The sequence below is a fragment of the Procambarus clarkii genome, chromosome 61 (genome assembly GCF_040958095.1).
Source record: "Procambarus clarkii isolate CNS0578487 chromosome 61, FALCON_Pclarkii_2.0, whole genome shotgun sequence".
NCBI lineage: Eukaryota > Metazoa > Arthropoda > Malacostraca > Decapoda > Cambaridae > Procambarus > Procambarus clarkii.
This window is the reverse complement of record NC_091210.1, coordinates 15,127,866-15,146,803: the sequence shown is the minus strand read 5'-3', so window position 1 is coordinate 15,146,803 and position 18,938 is coordinate 15,127,866. Positions and strand designations below refer to the sequence as shown.

At 39.3% G+C, this 18,938-nt stretch overlaps 1 protein-coding gene across 21 annotated transcripts in view; it reads left to right on the top strand.

Annotated features, from left to right (window-relative positions):
• The first annotated feature begins 229 nt into the window (after positions 1 to 229).
• The window catches only part of hfp (Poly(U)-binding-splicing factor hfp), a 43,621-nt gene continuing 24,912 nt past the window's right edge, over positions 230 to 18,938 (top strand). For 3 of the 21 annotated variants that reach the window (XM_069307883.1, XM_069307882.1, XM_069307878.1), the window contains exons 1-4: positions 251 to 346; positions 2,601 to 2,658; positions 15,143 to 16,177; positions 18,292 to 18,354. Coding sequence is in view for 8 of the 21 variants with exons in the window: in XM_045768469.2 (XP_045624425.1) it covers positions 284 to 346; positions 2,601 to 2,658; positions 18,292 to 18,354 (184 nt within the window). In the remaining 13 variants the exon portion in view is untranslated. Of the gene's footprint in view, positions 347 to 2,600; positions 2,659 to 11,512; positions 16,244 to 18,291; positions 18,355 to 18,938 lie in introns of those variants that run through there. The other 18 variants (XM_069307874.1, XM_069307873.1, XM_045768466.2 and 15 more) reach the window with 13 other exon arrangements.

Below are 18,938 nucleotides of genomic sequence, written 5' to 3'. Positions count from 1 at the left end.
ATATACAATTAAATTAATCAAATTATATTAAACATTCCCATTTAGGTATTATTATTTAATCCATTTAGGTATGATTAATAGCAAGTTTTGAGGCTTAGGGCTGAGTGTGGGAATATGTTCCCTAGTGGGTATTATGTCGTTATGTGGTAATTATATTGGGATTGTAGTTTTTAGTGATGTTATTTGAGGTTTTTAGGGATGTATAATGGCGTGTAGGGATAGTGGGAGGGGCTAGAAGAAAGGTATAACCCGGCGGACCATCCCCGTCTCTCTGGTACACAAAATGGCGGCCCAAGTGTCTCCAGCGCTGCCTCCTACAATTTACAGTAATGGCCACAGTATGATGGTAAGATACCCCTGGGGGCTGTATATGGTGCCAGAGGCTGGGGCGGGCGTCGTGGGCGGTGTGGGCGGCCCAGGGCGGGCGTGGGCGGGCCTGTGGGCGCCATAAGAGAGAGACAAGAGTCGCCACGTCAAGCCTTCCTACCCCGGGGCTCAGACCCCAAAAAATCATTACGCTTGTTATTGGTGATTTTTCGCCCTTATGGGCTTATTTGGTCCGTTTTTGAGGTATTTTAGGGGTGATTGATGGGGTTGAGGTGGGTGTTGGGTGGTTGATCAATCAATAGTGTTGGTTACTACGGCTTTGCTATTATTGACTTGTCTCTTAAGGAATTTCAGATGTAAGTCGCGCCGTGTGTTCCTCGCTCGCTGTTTTTACTGGAGTTTTGTAGACGCGTTGATCATGCGAGGCTAGGACTGGCTAGGCTAGGCTCGTCTAGGTTAGGCTAGCTCATCTAGGCCTAGGCTAGCTCATTTAGGTTCATCTAGGCTAGGCTAGGCTCATCTAGGCCAGGCTAGCTCATCTAGGTTAGGCTAGCTCATCTAGGTTCGTCTAGGCAAGGCTAGCTCATCTAGGTTCGTCTAGGCTAGGCTAGCTCATCTAGGCTCGTCTAGGCTAGGCTAGCTCATCTAGGTTCGTCTAGGCTAGGCTAGCTCATCTAGGCTCGTCTAGGCTAGGCTAGCTCATCTAGGCTAGGCTAGCTCGTCTAGGCTAGCTCATCTAGGCTTGTCTAGGCTAGCTCATCTAGGCTCGTCTAGGCTAGGCTAGCTCATCTAGGCTCGTCTAGGCTAGGCTAGCTCATCTAGGCTCGTCTAGGCTAGGCTAGCTCATCTAGGCTCGTCTAGGCTAGGCTAGCTCATCTAGGCTCGTCTAGGCTAAGCTAGCTCGTCTAGGCTCGTCTAGGCTAGGCTAGCTCATCTAGGCTCGTCTAGGCTAGGCTAGCTCATCTAGGCTTGTCTAGGCTAGGCTAGCTCATCTAGGCTCGTCTAGGCTAGGCTAGCTCATCTAGGCTAGGCTAGCTCATCTAGGCACGTCTAGGCTAGGCTAGCTCATCTAGGCACGTCTAGGCTAGGCTAGCTCATCTAGGCTCGTCTAGGCTAGGCTAGCTCATCTAGGCACATCTAGGCTAGGCTAGCTCATCTAGGCTCGTCTAGGCTAGGCCAGGCTAGGCAGTTTAGTACAGTATTTGGTATTAAATTTGGTTCCTGTGTCTATTACATACCTCTAACTTTTTCCACTTCTTCCTATGGGGTGGGTATGGGGTGCACAATTAACACTCGGTCAATTGGTTCGTTTGCTGTGAAAATAGGCCTTTAATTTGTCAAGGCTTTGTCTTTTTAAAGGTTAAAAATTTTGCTCAGCTGTTATAGCTGCGGGAATCAAAATAGTTCCTTAGTTCAAACCAAAGGCAAGGCAAGGAATTATTTTTTAATTAAAACTAAATACTGTATGAGAAATATTTTCAAATCGGCTCGGGATTGTAATGAATGTAGACTGTTTACCAGACCACACACTAGAAAATGAAGGGACGATGATATTTTGGTCCGTCCTGGACCATCTTCTTGAGAGGTTATCTTGAGATGATTTTCGGGGCTTTAGTGTCCCCGCGGCCTGGTCCTCGACCAGGCCTCCACCCCCAGGAAGCAGCCCGTGACAGCTGACTAACACCCAGGTACCTATTTTACTGCTAGGTAACAGGGGCATAGGGTGAAAGAAACTCTGCCCATTGTTTCTCGCCGGCGCCCGGGATCGAACCCGGGCGCCGGGTTCGATCCAGCGTGCTGTCTGGCACAAGTCCAGCGTGCTGTCCGCTTGGCAGACCGGCTTCCCATTCTCACAATCAATTTAAGAATGGTCCAGGACGGACCGAAACGTCGTCGTCCCTTCACCTTCTAGTGTGTGGTCTGGTCAACATACTTCAGCCACGTTATTTTGACTCATCGTCTGCAACATGTGGGCTGTTCACTGCCGCAAGCAACAGCATTACTGATCAAGTTGTCATCAGACAAGCCTATCCTGGTTTGGTGAATTGAAATACTGTACTTTCAAAACTGATTAGAAGTAATGTAGAAAGCTCATTAGACTAAATACTAATAATGTAATAAAGATATTTACAGGTGCAGCACAGTACAATACTCAGTGATCTGGGAGTTAAGTATTAGTAATTACACAATATTTTACTGTATATTGGTGCATGAATACACACAGTATGTATATGTATTATGTTTGATATTAAAGTATATTGTTTTTATTACAGATGAATGGAGAAATAGATATACATGAACCCGCAGAGAAGAAAATGAGATTAAATGATGGTAAGGCTGCCTCAGTTTGTAGGTTAAATTTAAAATATTAATATACTGTATAGGCTCATTTCTATGTGTGCTGTAAGTGTGTTGTGTGGGGAATCGTTGATGCGTAGGCCTTCAGTTATTCTATCCTCATACTGGCTTGGCTACCAGAGGTTTTAAAGAGTTGATACAAGTTTTTCTTTGGTTGGAAAATGATCATTTCACAACTGTTGCACCCATCAGCCCATGAATATCTGAAAGGAAGTTTGTTTGTAATTTCAAAACGGTATTGACTGTAAGTGTATCGTACCAGTGGACTAGAGTAGCTGCTACTGTACTTCGTAATACAGCGTTCATCTAATTGTTATTTCTCAAATGTTTAAAAAGGAAAGGTATATTCTCTTACTGTGTGTGAAATACTATTTCTTGTAAAGCTGTAATCAGCGTAGAACTGGCCGAAACGCTACGCGTACTAGTGGCTGTACAAGAATGTAACAACTCTTGTATATATATATCTCAAAAAACAAAAAAAACTAATGTAAAAGTAATTTAAGGGGCCTGAATCAAGTTTACTGTTGAACATGTTTTCCAAATTTATTTCCTTGCTACTGTATTTAGTTTTAAAACATAATTATGGCTTCACATACCTGAGGGGTGGATGAAGAGGGGTGAAATATTTTTTAAAACATATAAAAGGTTTTTAAAAAATGACTGCATACACGTTTTTAATATCATTGAAAAGAACAAAGTTTTATACACTAATCGGTATAGGGACCTGGCCGGTTAGTGGACAGCGCTCTGGATTCGTAGTCCTGAGGTTCCGGGTTCGATTCCCGGTGGAGGCGGAAACAAATGGGCAGAGTTCTTTCACCCTGATGCCCCTGTTTGCCTAGCAGTAAATAGGTACCTGGGAGCTAGACAGCTGCTATAGGGTGCTTCCTGGGGGTGTGTAACAAAATGGAGGCCTGGTTGAGGACCGAGCCGCGGGGACGCTAAGTCCCGAAATCATGTCGAAGATAACCTCTCAAGATAGTTGAAATTTGTAATTTTGTTTCTTTAAAAAAAAAAATGGGTTTCCTAAATATATCTAATTTGAAAAAAGTTTTACAAAATGTGCTCTGTCAATATTGTAAATCGTGCTAAATTGTGTATTGTTACAAATTTGTTCAAAATCCATTAACAACTTGAATCTAGAAATAAAAAGTGAAATAATTGGGCTATGAGATTAGGATTTTCCCACCAAAATGCATCACAAATGCCCCAATGTGTTTTATTTACAGTATAAAAGTTGGCTTTGCATTATATATTTCTGTGACTTGTAGATAAGTGATCTGAATAAATTTGTTTTAATAGAAAAAAAATTCATTGGCAACTCGTTGTTTTTGCTAGATCTTTTTGGGTAGTCGGTGCCAACTGGAAAATAAAAAAATAAATACTTAGTTAACCAATATCTTTGAAACAAACAAATCCACAAGGGCCGTGACGAGGGTTCGAACCTATGTCCGAGAGGATCCCAGACGCTGCCTTAATCGACTGAGCTACGACATGGTTAAAAGAATTGCAACTGTGAAATCATCCTGATTTACCAATGGTTCCTTGTGGATTTGTTCATTTCATGCATCACGCTATTGTGATTTCTGTGTGTAATAACAAATAAAGTTCAAGATGTAGCTAATAAATTAAGCTGTCGTATCTAATGGCAATGGAAAACAAAATGACCTATAGCATGATTCAGGCCCCTTAAAAGTATTTTTCATGTATCAGGCTGTATTCGATTGGTTCTTTAATTTTTTGTTTACAAAATTATGTACAGTAAAGAGAAAAAATCATAAGTTTTTGTTTACTGATTTATCTAATGCCATAAACAGCATTATTTGTATTGTGATCCATTAGCCTGGATGACTGGGAATTTGGCCAGGACACTCACCAGTGTGTACTTGTGGAGCTTGTGCTTGTTGTGCCTGCCTCACTCTCCGATGTTGCAAATATGGACCTTTTGTTGCATACAGACACTTCGTTTAACTATGTGCTTATTCAGGCGATGAGTCACAATAATGTGGCTGAAGAATGTTGCCCAGACCACACACTTGAAGGTGACGGGACGACGACTTTTCGGTCCGTCCTGGACCATTCTCAAGTCGATTGCGACTTGAGAGTGGACCAGGACGGACCGAAACGTCGTCGTCCCTTCATCATCTAGTGTGTGGTCTGGTCAATATGTGCTTATTGCTTGAACTTAATGTTCCTGCCTCAGGTGGTATAAGGCATTTATTAAACCACAGAAAGACTTCCTTCCAATTATAAACATACCACACATTATTGTAGTGTAGTGTAATAGTTACCCCAAGAAGGCATATTAAAATTATATACAGTACTGTATATTAATAAAATAAAACTGCTCACAAATGTGGATATGCAACAATACAAGGACCTCCACCATACTCTCATACCTCACTCTACTAACTTACACAAGTCAATAATGGTACAGTATACTGGTTGAAGTTTAGCATGCATTACACTAGAATGTGTGTGTGAGATACGACAGGATTAAAAAAATACAAAAAAATGGCAAAATGGTCGTGAATAATATTAAAAGTACTTATTATCCTTAGTACTTATTATATTAGTATTATAGTATTTGGGTATACAGTAATTTGAAAAACATGTTCATATGAGCTTAGCAATCAACTACAGACTGTTTTCCATTTTCCATTTTTCCATTCCTACAAAGGAAGAATCTTGCAGACATGGAAAAAGGCAGTGTCACAATTTATAAATTGACAGAAGACTAATCTCTACACCAAATCATTAAGAAATGTGATTGCAAGATCACTCTTAAGTACAGTAATACAAACTGAATGGGGTGGAATATCTTGAAGAAACAAAAATGAGACAAAGGATAGACAGTATGATTCTGGAAGGGCCTGCATAACAAATTTAAGATTTGATGATAGTTCCACTGAGAATCTTAGAGGAAAGATACCTATAAAAGGTGCCTAATGCTCTTCAAAAAGAAGCTAGATAAAAGCAGGTGCTTGGAGCAACACTGAACAGTAAATAAAATTCAACTCTGGTAAATGCTACAATGTAGTGTGGAGTTACTTGTAGTGAAATTTGATCAAATTCAACTTATAAATTATGTGGAAAATGGCTAAAGCACTTGGTCAAGGTACGAAATTTAAGGGTGATCAAGTATAGCAAACTGTTACTAGAAGACCAGGAAAGCGCATAATGTGAGGAGCCTGTGCTTTCTAAAATTTTTTAGTGTGGAAAAAATGCTGAATAGTTCACGAAATACATGAAACATAAAGGAGAATATTCAGTACTGTAGTTGCTTGGTGTTCATATCTCAAAGAACTGTATATAAATTTGAAACATTGCAGAGATGCATTACTTAATATATTGCAGGCGAGGAGTCACAATAACGTGGCTAAAGTAAGTTGACCAGACCACACACTAGAAGGTGAAGAGACGACGACGTTTCGGTCCGTCCTGGACCATTCTCAAGTCAAAACGTGGTCGTCCCTTCACCTTCTAGTGTGTGGTCTGGCCAATCTACTTAATATATTAATATATTGCTTGTGTAACAAACATCCAAAAGTATTGAGGACAGGCAAGAGTCATTAAATATACTAAAATGAGTTGATAGGAAAAGGTGATATGATGACACACTTGAGTCATAGATTCAACCTTCTAAACATCAGTAGTCATTACATAAGCTTAACATGCTCCTGAAAATTTTGCTTACATCAACCTAATCACACAACATGTCCCTAGCTCATAATCTTGTTGATTTTGAGAAGCTCTTAATTGGATTTGTTACAGTCCCATTTAATATTATAATTACAGGAAGTATTTTGTTGTTACCTGAATAGATAACCAGTATTGGCATATCTCTGGACCTGAAATCAGGCTTTGATCACAAAGTGAACCGATTTGTAGCCTAGTCATACTAGTTATTATAAACAAACATGGTATAAGAAAATGTTTAAGTTTTTATATTAAATGTTTGACTTTGAAATTGTCTTTGGTCTCTTCTTGTAATGGCATGATACTAAAATTTTAAGAGATTCTGATACTGGTGCCGATTCCACTGATAAGTCATAATTTCAATATGATTATGGATTCTGATTCTTTACAAAGAAATAGTTGGAGCCAGGTACTTATTTTTCTGAAAATTTGTGTATTTTAGTTTGGAAACATTAATGAATTTTGATCATGAGTATATTTAATGTACAGTATTAATAATATAATACAGTAGATTGATTTAGAAACTGAAAACAGTCGGTAAATTCAGCTTAACCTTCATGAAGAAATCTGTAAAGTGAAAACACTCCATTATTCATGTTAGATACGTATGTGTTAATTGTGTACTATACAATAAAATCAAATTTGTAATTTTATTTCAAATAACAATAATATTGCAACACTTATGTACTGTGTACATAATTATATTGGTGCTAATTTACAATCTTGGTGATTATCTTTGTAAATATTGTTTTGTTCATGGTTTGTTTACCATTGAGTGCTATAATGATTAATAATAGTGGGCCTAAATTTAAACAAAGCATTGTTTTTTAATAGAAATTTAGCTCTTAGGCTGCATAATAATATTTTCAGTCGTATCCTTATCGAAGATCGAAAATGCAGCACAAGAGTGATCATATTGCTATTTGTAATTCCTGTTGCCAAGGTCATGAAGCCTGTACAAGTGAACAAAAATTGTAATTTGTTTGTTCATGTACAAGTGAACTTCACTTAATGTCAGTTACCTTGAGATGATTTCTGGGCTTTGTAATCCCACGGCCCGGTCCTCGACCAGGCCTCCGTTTTGTTACACATCCCCAGGAAGCAGCCCGTAACAGCTGTCTAACTCCCAGGTACCTATTTACTGCTAGGTGAACATAGATGCATCAGGGTGAAAAAAACTGCCCATTTCTTTCTGCCTCCGCCAGCGATTGAACCTGGAACTTTAGGACCACGAATCCCGAGCGCTGTCCACTCAGCCGTCAGTCAGGGTTAGGCTACTGAAAACTGCAACTTTTAACTGAAATGACGTTAAGTGAAATTTCATAGGCCTAGTGATAAGGGTTACATTTCTCGGGTGTTGGGTTCACTAGTCTGGTGAAGTCTGGTCAGTAGTCTGGTCAAGATACTTTAGCCACGTTATTGTGACTCATCGCCTGCATTGTCTCCCTTTGTTTCTTTAGCCTTTCATTGGGATTACTACCTATTATAGGCCAGTTACCATCATGCCTAGACCAAGGACATTATTTTTTGCTAATAATTTTGGGCTTGGAAGACTCGCACCTTGTTTGTTTATGTTGTGATCAGCTGGCAAGATGCATTTGTTTTGGCAGCAGCAAAATTCACTTCATAATTTGTTTACCTAGTCATATGGTTATACAGTAGAGTATTATTTATTATGTACAGTGCTGTATTTTGTGCTATTGTTTTCAGTAAATAAGAAGTTTTGGTTTTGGTACAGTATAAATAGTGTTTGTTGACAATACAGTACTGTATTTAAGTTAGCCCTCATATACTGTAATTTGTTTTTATAAGTAGGCTTCCGCGTCTTTTTCTCCATCTCGGGAGAAAAGGGAGCCGGTCGGGTCGAGCGGACAGCACGCTGGACTTGTGATCCTGTGATTCGATCCCGGGCGCCGGCGAGAAACAATGGGCAGAGTTTCTTTCACTCTATGCCCCTGTTACCTAGCAGTAAAATAGGTACTTGGGTGTTAGTCAGCTGTCATGGGCTGCTTCCTGGGGGTGGAGGCCTGGTCGAGGACCAGGCCGCATGGACACTAAAGCCCCGAAATCATCTCAAGATAGCTCTCACACTGGGGAACTTACACAATTCTGTTTTTTTTTTTTTGTCAATCCTGAATGTTAAATTTATTAATTTTTTAACAACGTAAAAATGAAATGAAGTTAGCTGGGACAATGTTTAATGAGGTTCACTTTAGGTTTAGTGAGGGGGGGGCCTCTCCTAGGGTAACTACTGACATTCACCCGAATACAACCCACAACAATTGCCTAACTTCTGGGTACCTGTTTGACTGCTAGGTGAACAGAGGCATCAGATGAAGAGAAATGTACCCCAACTGTTTCTGTCCCACCCAGGTATTGAACCCTGGGCCTCTGATTGAGCTCACGATGTGTACCTGCTGTAAAATGTTTCATTGTTGTTGGTTAGCCAACTCAGTCTTGCACCTAGCACCTCACTCCCTGGAAAAGGGAATAATATAATCGATGTTGACCAAACCACGCACTAGAAAATGAAGGGACGACGACGTTTCGGTCCGTCCTGGACCATTCACAATCGGCTTGAGAATGGTCCAGGACGGACCGAAATGTCGTCGTTCCTTCACTTTCTAGTGTGTGGTCTGGTCAACATGTCTCAGCCACATTATTGTGATGCCTTGTCTTCATTGTAATTGATTTAATAACTTTGAAATTGAAAATTTGGTATTGAGAAGTAAATTAATTTGTAATAATTTTCTTCATTGAGGTAGTTTAGGGTTCGGCTGATTTGTTTTACAGTATTTTTGTTGTACCTGATGTGTGTTATTTGTACTTAATTTTAGTTTCAATGTTCAATATTGAATTATTGTCTTTAAGGAAAGTATTATTGTCTTAAAGGAAATTCTCTGGAAAGGAGAATTTCCTTCATAAGACTACAATCAAATGGCCTGGTAAGGTCAAATTTAATCTGCATTGGATGACATTTTAGTTGTGTATGTTATATTCTTAGTGGTTCCCTGACATGTGGATTATTTGTAGGTGTAGGTTACTGTCAAGTCATTTATATCAATTAGTAATGTTTGTATTCTAGCAGAAAATGTTCATGCATAAGTCTTAGAAATTTTAAGCAAATGTGATTTCTTTGTCTTTTTGTGAAGATATTATGTAAAGTATTATTTTGTTAAATTAAGATATTTGAGAGCAAAATTTATTTGTAGAGAGGTAAATGGATAAGGCTATACTTGCTTGTTCCGAGATAAGTGTTTGTGCTTTAAACAGAACATTTCTCTCATCGAAGGACTATAATTTATCGGTAAAGACAAACAATAATTCGATTGTAAAAATATACTACTATAATTTGGGTTGGCATTGTTATTGTATACTTGAATGTATTAGCTTTGATGATCAGTGTGTTGTGACGAGTTTATCCTTCTCATTGGAATATGTTACTTTGACCTCTTGTGAGTTGACGTCTGTTATTGAACTTGTGAAGAAGTCTTCATACAAAGTCAACACTGAAGCTTGTAATGCACAATATTTTGTTTATGGATCTTGGATTTTTGTGGTTAGCAGTACACAGGTATCCTTTAAATAATTCAATTTCTTTATTATGCACCTCATACCCATCCCGTGGGCGATGGTGTAAAGGATTACAGAGGCACGTAATCGGTTCAGGAACTGAACCCTCTCCTTTAAATAAGATGAAATTATTTTCATTTTGTAACTTAGTCTTCCAGCTGCAGTATTATTGTTAGTTTGAAATGGGGTGGGTTTTACCAGCGGCTTCATGGGGGGGGGGTAGTATTTTCACTTCCATGATCGATTTCATTTGCGAGTCTCAAAGTAAGAGCAAAAGCCTTGTGGTATCACTTTGCACTACATGGCTGTACGTGTTCGGAGTGGATAGAACCAGTCTGGGATTAGAAGCTTTTTTTTCTCTCTCTAGCAGTAAGAGAGAGATTTTGGTAATTGTGTAATTAATTGTAAGCACAGTATTTGGGCTCAGATAAAATATAAGTAAAAAGGTTTTGGTAAAATGTCTTCATTTGCTCGGTAAACTTCATATTCACACGGCAGATCTGGTAGTAAAATGTTCAGCTGCTTTCCACATGGATATAATTGATTTAATTGGTGTTTAAAATGACGATGAAATGAAATGTGCTGATGTACTAAAATTAATTTTATGTCTTTGAGCAGAATAATGTATGTTTCAAACAACACAAAGTTGCTACTAAATAACCTAAATATTGAGGTCAACTGCTCACTGATGTGTGCACTTTGCTTGCAGTATCAGTATTTTAATTAAATCCACAAAATATCTCTTCATATAGTCTTGAGACGTTTAGTTTAAGACACTAAATATTATGCCCTTAAATTGTAGAACTTTGTTTTTCTTTAATTGTCAAGATAATTTTCCTTACAAAACCATACACTGCATTTTGAAGCACAAGTACACCAGAACACACAGATCACAATAACGTGATGCATCAAATGAACAAATCCACATACATCATCACACGTGTGATGATGTAAGGGCGAAGAGGGAGAACGGCCTGTTGACATAGCTCGGGTGCAGGGGGGGGGGAGGTTGTGTAAAAGCCTGGTTTGTGCCTCGGAGAGGCTACGGGATCCAGTAAGTTCAGTAGAACTTCGGTTTCAACCCTTTTAACCCTGTCGTAGCTCAGTCGATTAAGGCAGTGTCTGGGATGCTCCCGGACGCAGGTTCGAATCCTCGTCACGGCCCTTGTGGATTTGTTCAAGTACACCAGAACATTGAAAATGTCTTGAATTTGTTTTTCCACAATTTGCTTAATATTAATGCTTCTAGAACTAGGCAGAAAATTATGACTGCTGGCAGTGTTGCACTTCTCAAATTATTGTGCAGCCATGTTAGTTGTCAGAACGAATTGGATTCTTGAAGAAAAATTCACGTCCTTGTGGGTATGAATTGGTGGAGGGGGGGGGTGGTCATTGGGAGATTATCTTGAGATGATTTCGGGGCTTTAGTGTCCCTGCGTCCCGGTCCTCGACCAGCCCTCCACAGGTATGAATCAGTATACGAATACCTCCCATACCACAGGTATGGGAAGTATGAATCAGTGAAGGGGTCCTCGGGTGGGGGGGTGTTAGTCAGTCAAGGGGATCCTTTGCCAGAATTCGACCAGTATTTATGCATCGATATTAATCTGTACATGTTTTCTCAGTCTTAGCGGGCTTTATTTACATTAATTAGACAGATTTTGTGCTCTGATGCACTAGGATTATCACCATATTATACACAGGAGGCTGTTTATAATAACAATAACAACATTTGTTTTGGAAGTTTCGATGCTCATGAGCTTTTCAATAAATCTTTCCAATAAAGATTGATCAATAAATGGTAATAAAGTCACCAAAGATTGAAAAAAGATGTTCAGGTTCGTAAGTACAGTGCTTGCATAACTGCTTGATGAATCCAGGCCCTGGGGAGTGTGAATTGGTGAAGAGGTCCTGCTTTGTTATTAAATTGGTGAACTACGTCAATTTGGCATTGTATTGTTACCCGGTGGAATACTTGTAACCCTCAAGTATACTTGTAATACTTGTGACCAGGCCTTAAGAGGTCTGGTCTACGACCTGGGCCGCGGGGACACTATGCCCTGGAAGCACCTCAAGGTAACCTCGAAGATCAGCTATCATAAAAATTGACACCTTGCCTTTGTGCAAAATAATAACCTTCAGAACTATAAAGTTTCCTGATATTGTACACCATTGACAACAAGTTATGCAGTTTGCAATGGAGTGGATTGTGTTTGTTGCTTCACTTAAGTTTGACTTTAGCACATTGTGTTAACCACTGTACTACACAGGGATACAATATGAAATACCTGGAGAGGGTCCTGGGAGTTCTTCTACTCCCCAAGCCCAGCCTGAGGCCAGGCTCGACTTGTGATAAAGCTCTGGGTGCACCGACAAAAAAAATACTCCCAACATTTTTTTTATATTGTTAAAAGGCCTTTTCTGGTCATGGGAAACTAAAAAAAAAATATTGCACGTGACACGGCTGTAATGGGATGAGGAATTGTGGAAATATTCACTCACTGAGAGACACATGCAGCAGTGAACTCCAGCGGGCAGTGAGGCGGGGGCTGCCGCAGATATATTGTGACGGGTTGTGGTATCGCCCGGCTTGCCTCTTGAGTCGTACCAGGCTGTGCCAGGCCCTCGGGGATATGGAGAGGTGGCAGGACTGATGACTCATTTGGGCTGGTGTAGATTTATACATCTACTAGTTTTGGTGTAGATGTATACATCTACATCCCCAGGATACTTCCTGGGGATGTACTTCCAGTGCAGAGGCATTGAAGGTGAAGGGAATAGGCAGTTCCACTGCTATGCAGGGGATTCACGTGACAATATTATTACATAATTATTCCAGTGTTTTTCAATGGTTTTATATCCAGTTTTTTGCAGTAATATTAATATTGAATAGTGTATAATTTGAGGAATTTATATACTTAAATGTGTGGAAATAAGCCAAGAAATAAGATGCTTATATCTTATGACACATACATTACATTCTTAGATCAATCGAACTGCTTTTGCTGTTATTATGCTATATTTACACTATATATAACTGGACATTTTTGGGCACCATTACAAATCACCGAGAGGGTCTGTTGTGAGTTTTATATACATGGAACGGTCCAAGGTTAGCCTAGCGCCTGACAGTTGGGGTGCTCGCCTAGTTGTGCTTGCAGGGGTTGAGCTTTGGCTCTTGGGTTAGTAGGTGAGGTGCGGGCTGCCCCAAATGCATTTGTACATAATTACTGTATTTGAGTGGTTTTATATCTAGGTTTTCTGTAACTTGAGGAGTTTTGTGATCTAGTCATCTTGATCTCAATATAATTGCCATAGAAGTCTTATATATGGATAGGTACTATACTGTACTATTAAATGAAAATGAATATGAAGAAACAGCGATACCATACCTTGTGGCTTGTTTTGTAATACTTAACTTCTCGACTAAAATTTAAACTCTTAAAAATCTGAACATATGAAGGTACAGTGTTTGGGTGTTGTGGAACAAATACACCTTACAGAGTTTCCAACACTGGGGCCTTGAAATTATAGATGATTACACACCATTAATCCTTTAAAATTAAGTATAGATAAAGCAGGGAAAGTAGTCGGCTACTTTTCTGCAAGTGAGACATAACAAAAGTTATTGCTAGGGTTAAGGACACATTTGGTCTTTAAATGAAACTGGTGTTGAGAAAATATTGAGATCTTTATGATGGGATTACACCTGCATCCCTGGATTTCCCAGGCACCTGCATTAGGGATGTGGGAGGCTTAATCCCGTCGTGCGATCTTGATATTTCTCAGATTCATCACGGGATTTCATTGTGTAAACTGGTACAATCTTGAAACAAGCGTACTTGGTTTCTTGTGGAATCATACCTTGACCTTGAGGTTACCTTGAGGTGCTTCCGGGGCTTAGCGTCCCCGTGGCCCGGTCGTCGACCAGGCCTCCTGGTTGCTGGACTGGTCAACCAGGCTGTTGGACGCGGCTGCTGACGTATGATGTAGTATCCTGTCATTAGGAGGGATTTGCTACTTTTGTATAGTAATTGGTTTGATTTGTTTCCTCTCGCCAGTGTTCGAATTAATGCCCTTCCGTAATTTGCCAATATACAGCCGTCACTAATCTCCTAAAATGGATCAAGTTGGAATTCTGTGAAACATTGTTAGTGAATGCTTGTCTTCATATCATCATGTACAATACAGTACGTGCTTCAGATTTTAACAAAATAATTTGATGTTCAAAAATGATAACTGTGAAGTCACTGTCCTTTGTAATTAAGCATCAGTATTATATCTTTTGTTTTTTTTCTGTGTTTGACTGTTGGAAACCTTTAATAATTGATTTACAAACTGAAGTGTACTTAGCACAAAATATTAAGTGAACTCTTGCAGTTAATTTGTTAGCTTAAGTGATTCAGGAAATAATGAATGTAGATCATTAAACAAGTTATTAGGCAGAATTATTAGGCAGCGACCGAATAATTCATATGATTCTACAGAATGTAATAAATTGACTCTTCATGCACTTGGAAGTCTTGTTGGTTGACTGAGTGTCATTGGGTTAATTTGTCACATTGTAGTTGTAAAAGCGTTAATTATTTGTTAAAATGCTCTTTGTTATTGCTGTACTTCTAAGGAATGATACAAGTAATATGGATCATTGAAGCTTAATTAAGGAGACATTTATGACAGTAAAACGATAAATGTGAAATTTGGACGAGAGTAATTTACTTTCATGATACTATCGTAAAGTATAAGGAAAAGTCAATTAGCTTCCAGCTGGAAGGAACATTTAGTATCATTAGATAGTGAATGTGTGTTGTTTGTGTGTGTGTGTGCACCCACACATTGAGTATCCTGTACAGTACATTATAGGAAAATGCGCACATTTCCATCCATATTTCTTTCATTTAAGCTTGAAGTTATAGAAGCTTGGAAAGATGTTGCTCTTCCTGTTAATTCATCATACGATGTAATAGCAGGGGGGGGGAATATACCATGATGGTGTGATTTGGAGTAAAAACAGGATATGAGTGTACACAGTGAGGGGGAGGCTGGCAGGATATAAGTCGAGCATCCCACGATGTGGGCGGGCAGGGAGTGACACGTGTGTGGAGTAGGTAGTGTGCAGTAGCAGCTGTCACAAGGGAGCCCACACTAATGTTGTGTCTTCTTCTCTCTTCTTATCATTTTACAGGTTGGCCCGACTCTCAAAGATCGTTCGATCCTTTTGGCTGATGCCGATCATCCATTGCTGCGTCCCAGTCCTCCGCACTACTTAGGGCAAACATACTATATTACCTTTCATTTTGTGAAGCATTATCCTAGACCAAGCAGTGCTACTTTCATTTGAGAGTTAACAATATTTCCCTGTCAATGCAGTAAGATTAACAATTTGCCTAAGGAAATATTGAGCCATTTAGAGGACTATTCCTTCACAAAGCAAGTTATGCCACAGGCAAGCTTATATTGATGCCCTGTTGCTTTGTGATGGTAATTTGCTTTTGTTTGTTTTGTTATCTTTGCAGATATTGGCGTATGGGTTCTGCTTTCACTGAAGTGCGGTGCGCCTGCCCGAGTGTCAAAGAGAATAGGATCTGTACATTTGGCACACAAATTTAGTTAATGAATTTAGGGAATGTGAATTACTGTACTCATTAGTACAGATGAGTCTTAGACTTAAAAAAATCAGAATATGGTTTTGCCATACCTGTCAAATGACTTATAGGAATATGTAACCCTTTAAGAACTTAGAAACATTTCGCTCCTGGGATCAGATTTTGTTTTCGTATGTACATAAGTCAGTTGGAGTGAATGTGGTGACTGTTCTGCATCAGTGGGTTGGAGGGTTTTTATATTCTACTCTTTGCAGGGCACAGGTTGAGCAGCCACTGGCCACCCCACTGTGTGTGTACCTTGTGAAGATACAGGAAGCTTAGAGGCTGCAACCCAGCCACCAGTGCCTGTCTCAGGGCTGTGTGGCTGGTTCATACTCATGGTCATTCATTCCCATATGTCACCCTTCATGGTAACCCACTCATCAAATGCCAAACAAAACCAATAAGAGTGATATCTTTTTTGTGAATATGTGATATGCCTGTTCTTTTTTTCTTTGTCGTTTCATGGAGTAAGGTGGGCAGAAAGGCCTCTACGACAGGGGAGATTCAGCGGCTGGCCGTTCGTCAGTTAGCTGGGGCTGCTATTTACGCAATGTAGCTTCCCCAGTGCAGTGGTAATGGTTCTCACTATGGTGCACCTGTAGGCCAGCTTACTATATTTGTCTTTTGACAAGGGCAGGGTAATTGTTGTTCTCCTCTTTATCTATATATTTTGCAACTGTAAAAAGGTTCAAGCTGCTTTAATTAAGCTTTTGCAACATGCAGTTGATAGCTTACTTCATTCTTCAATCATGATATAGCAAGCAAACATTGCTTGTCTTTAGTAAATTTAACGTAAAGTCGAGAAGCCAAAAGACACGTTAGTTTGCTGGAATATTGGAATAGGTGTGGCATTTGCTTCATCCTCTTGTAGAATGTTTTAATCTCATGTTCATCTTATGTTCCTCGTCTTAATCAGTTCAGCATATTTTCTGAGCAAAGGCGACACAACCCGACATGTTTAGCCATTGCTGTCTGTGAAAGGGGACCTAGGTGCACACTGCAGGAGGGGGGGGGGGGAAGGGGCATTTTTGAAAGTCTTGTGCTGCATCACACACAAGAGATCACACTAACGTGATGCATCAAATGAACAAATCCACAAGAGCCGTGACGAGGATCCTCGTCACGGCCCTTGTGGATTTGTTGTTGTGCTGCATCTTAGGAAGACTTAGGATTTGAAGACATTTGTCTGCAGTGAAGTACAGTGAAGGTAACAAGTTGTGAGAAAAGCAACATCTATGTATACTGTATGTGTATGTATATATATATATATGTATGTGTGTACAGATGCAGGGTGAGCCATAAGTAACTACCGGATTTAAAATACTGTAGCAGTGCAGAATTCTTAAGTGATTTTGTTTACTTTTGTTTATTGTAGATATAAAGTAGAAAGATTGGAGTGTGATGAACTGGTTTAAACTTCATTAGCATGCAAGAGTAGTTGGGTTTTGTTTATATGTAATTATTTCAATGCTAAGTGATGCAGATATGTTCAAGCTCCAACTCTGCAACAAATTCTGGCATTGATGTCTCAATTTTGGAACTTGGAAACAACAGGGAATGCAAAGCCTCCTGGCGGAAATCAAACCAATCAGTTGATGAACCCCAACAAATCTTCGGTAGGGAGCGACTGTTGAATTAGGGTTTTCAACAAACCCCACACTGCTGGAGTTAGGTCATCGTCCAGGAATTCAACTACTGTATATGTGTTGCTAGAAGTTTGAAGAAAACTTGCAAGAATGAGTTAAAGAAAACTGATTTGCCAAAGAAAATGCAGGCAATCATTTGCAAGAATATTATTCATATATCTGTATATACCAAATTATTTTGAATCTTGACGAGTTAGATATTTTTTGTCAATTGACGTTTTGAGTTTTTATTTAATTTTTCCAGGCATTATAGACGAAACAAATTGAGTAGTTACTTACCGACTACTGTGATTTATATTATACATATACATACATATACTACATACATACACACTTGTATATACTGTATATATATGTGTGTGTACATATACATAATATACATACTGTATGTGTGTGTATACTAAAATATCTATGTTAAAATATGTATTTACCATTACTTATCTGATAGAAATGTGTACTGTATTATGAAGGGAACTTTATCTACCAGGATTGGTTATAATTATCCACCAAGTCTTAAGTTCTCTAGTTAGTCTAGAATGCTTAACTTACTTGACATTATCTTTGAGTTTCTTTTAAGACTTAAATATGGTTTAGGAACATGCGGTTTAGATTCACTGAAACTGTTGACTGATAGTAAAGGACTTGTGAAGACAGACTTTTTTTTTTCTTAGCTTAAATGCATTAGGTGTGTGATAGTAGGGTATCGGTGTATAGCAATCTATATTTCGAGTCTGTGATCATAGGTATGACAAGTTATTATGTTTACTCGTGTGCCACAGTTGACGAGCTGTTGATTAGGTTAGCCTAAATGCATTAGGTGTGTGATAGTCAGTAGGGTATCGGTGTATAGCAAGCTATATTTCGAGTCTCTGTGATCATAGGTATGACAAGTTATTATGTTTACTCGTCTACCACAGTTGACGAGCTGTTGATTAGGTTGCATTCATAGAACAGCAATGATCCAAAGCAACTGCCAGGCTACATGTCGGTGTTGTGTCGTGTGTCAGACAGACTCCTAATTTTTGGCCTTAATTTGACAGAGGGGGCAGCTCGTGCACGTTCTCCTGTGCGAGAGGTTGATCAGTCTGGCACTCTCATCTTGGGTAAGTAAACCTCAATTAAATGTTTTTAATAAATAGTGATTAGATTTTCTGTGAAGTACTGTATCTCAAGTTGGAAATACGATGGTGCATTTGTGAGTAAATATTGAGGCTGTACGCTGGAACTAAGCGTCCAATGCAGGCAATGAGATCATCGCCTGATCATTCTCAATCGACTTGAGAGTGGTCCAGGACGGACCGAAACGTCGTCGTCCCTTCACCTTGTAGTGTGTGGTCTGGTCAATAAGTGTGTCCAAGACCACCTCAGGCACATGCATTACCCACTGGACTATGATGGCCAAGAAATCTTGACCAGAAGTCCTGCCAGACTTCTGGTGGCAATGGTTTTAATCCGATATGGACCAGTTGTTGGTGCTCGTGCCTTAGGTGGTCGGGGGATTTTATTGATTTTTTTTCTACCACAGATGTGGCCATTTACAATGCTAACCAGAATATATATATATTTTTTCTTCTGTCCTCCATGGACAAGAGTTTGTTCTCCATGATTTATTGTATATATAGTTCAGTGATGTATTGAAAAATCAGCCACAGAATGTGATTGAAATGCTTTTAAAATGCTAATGTAA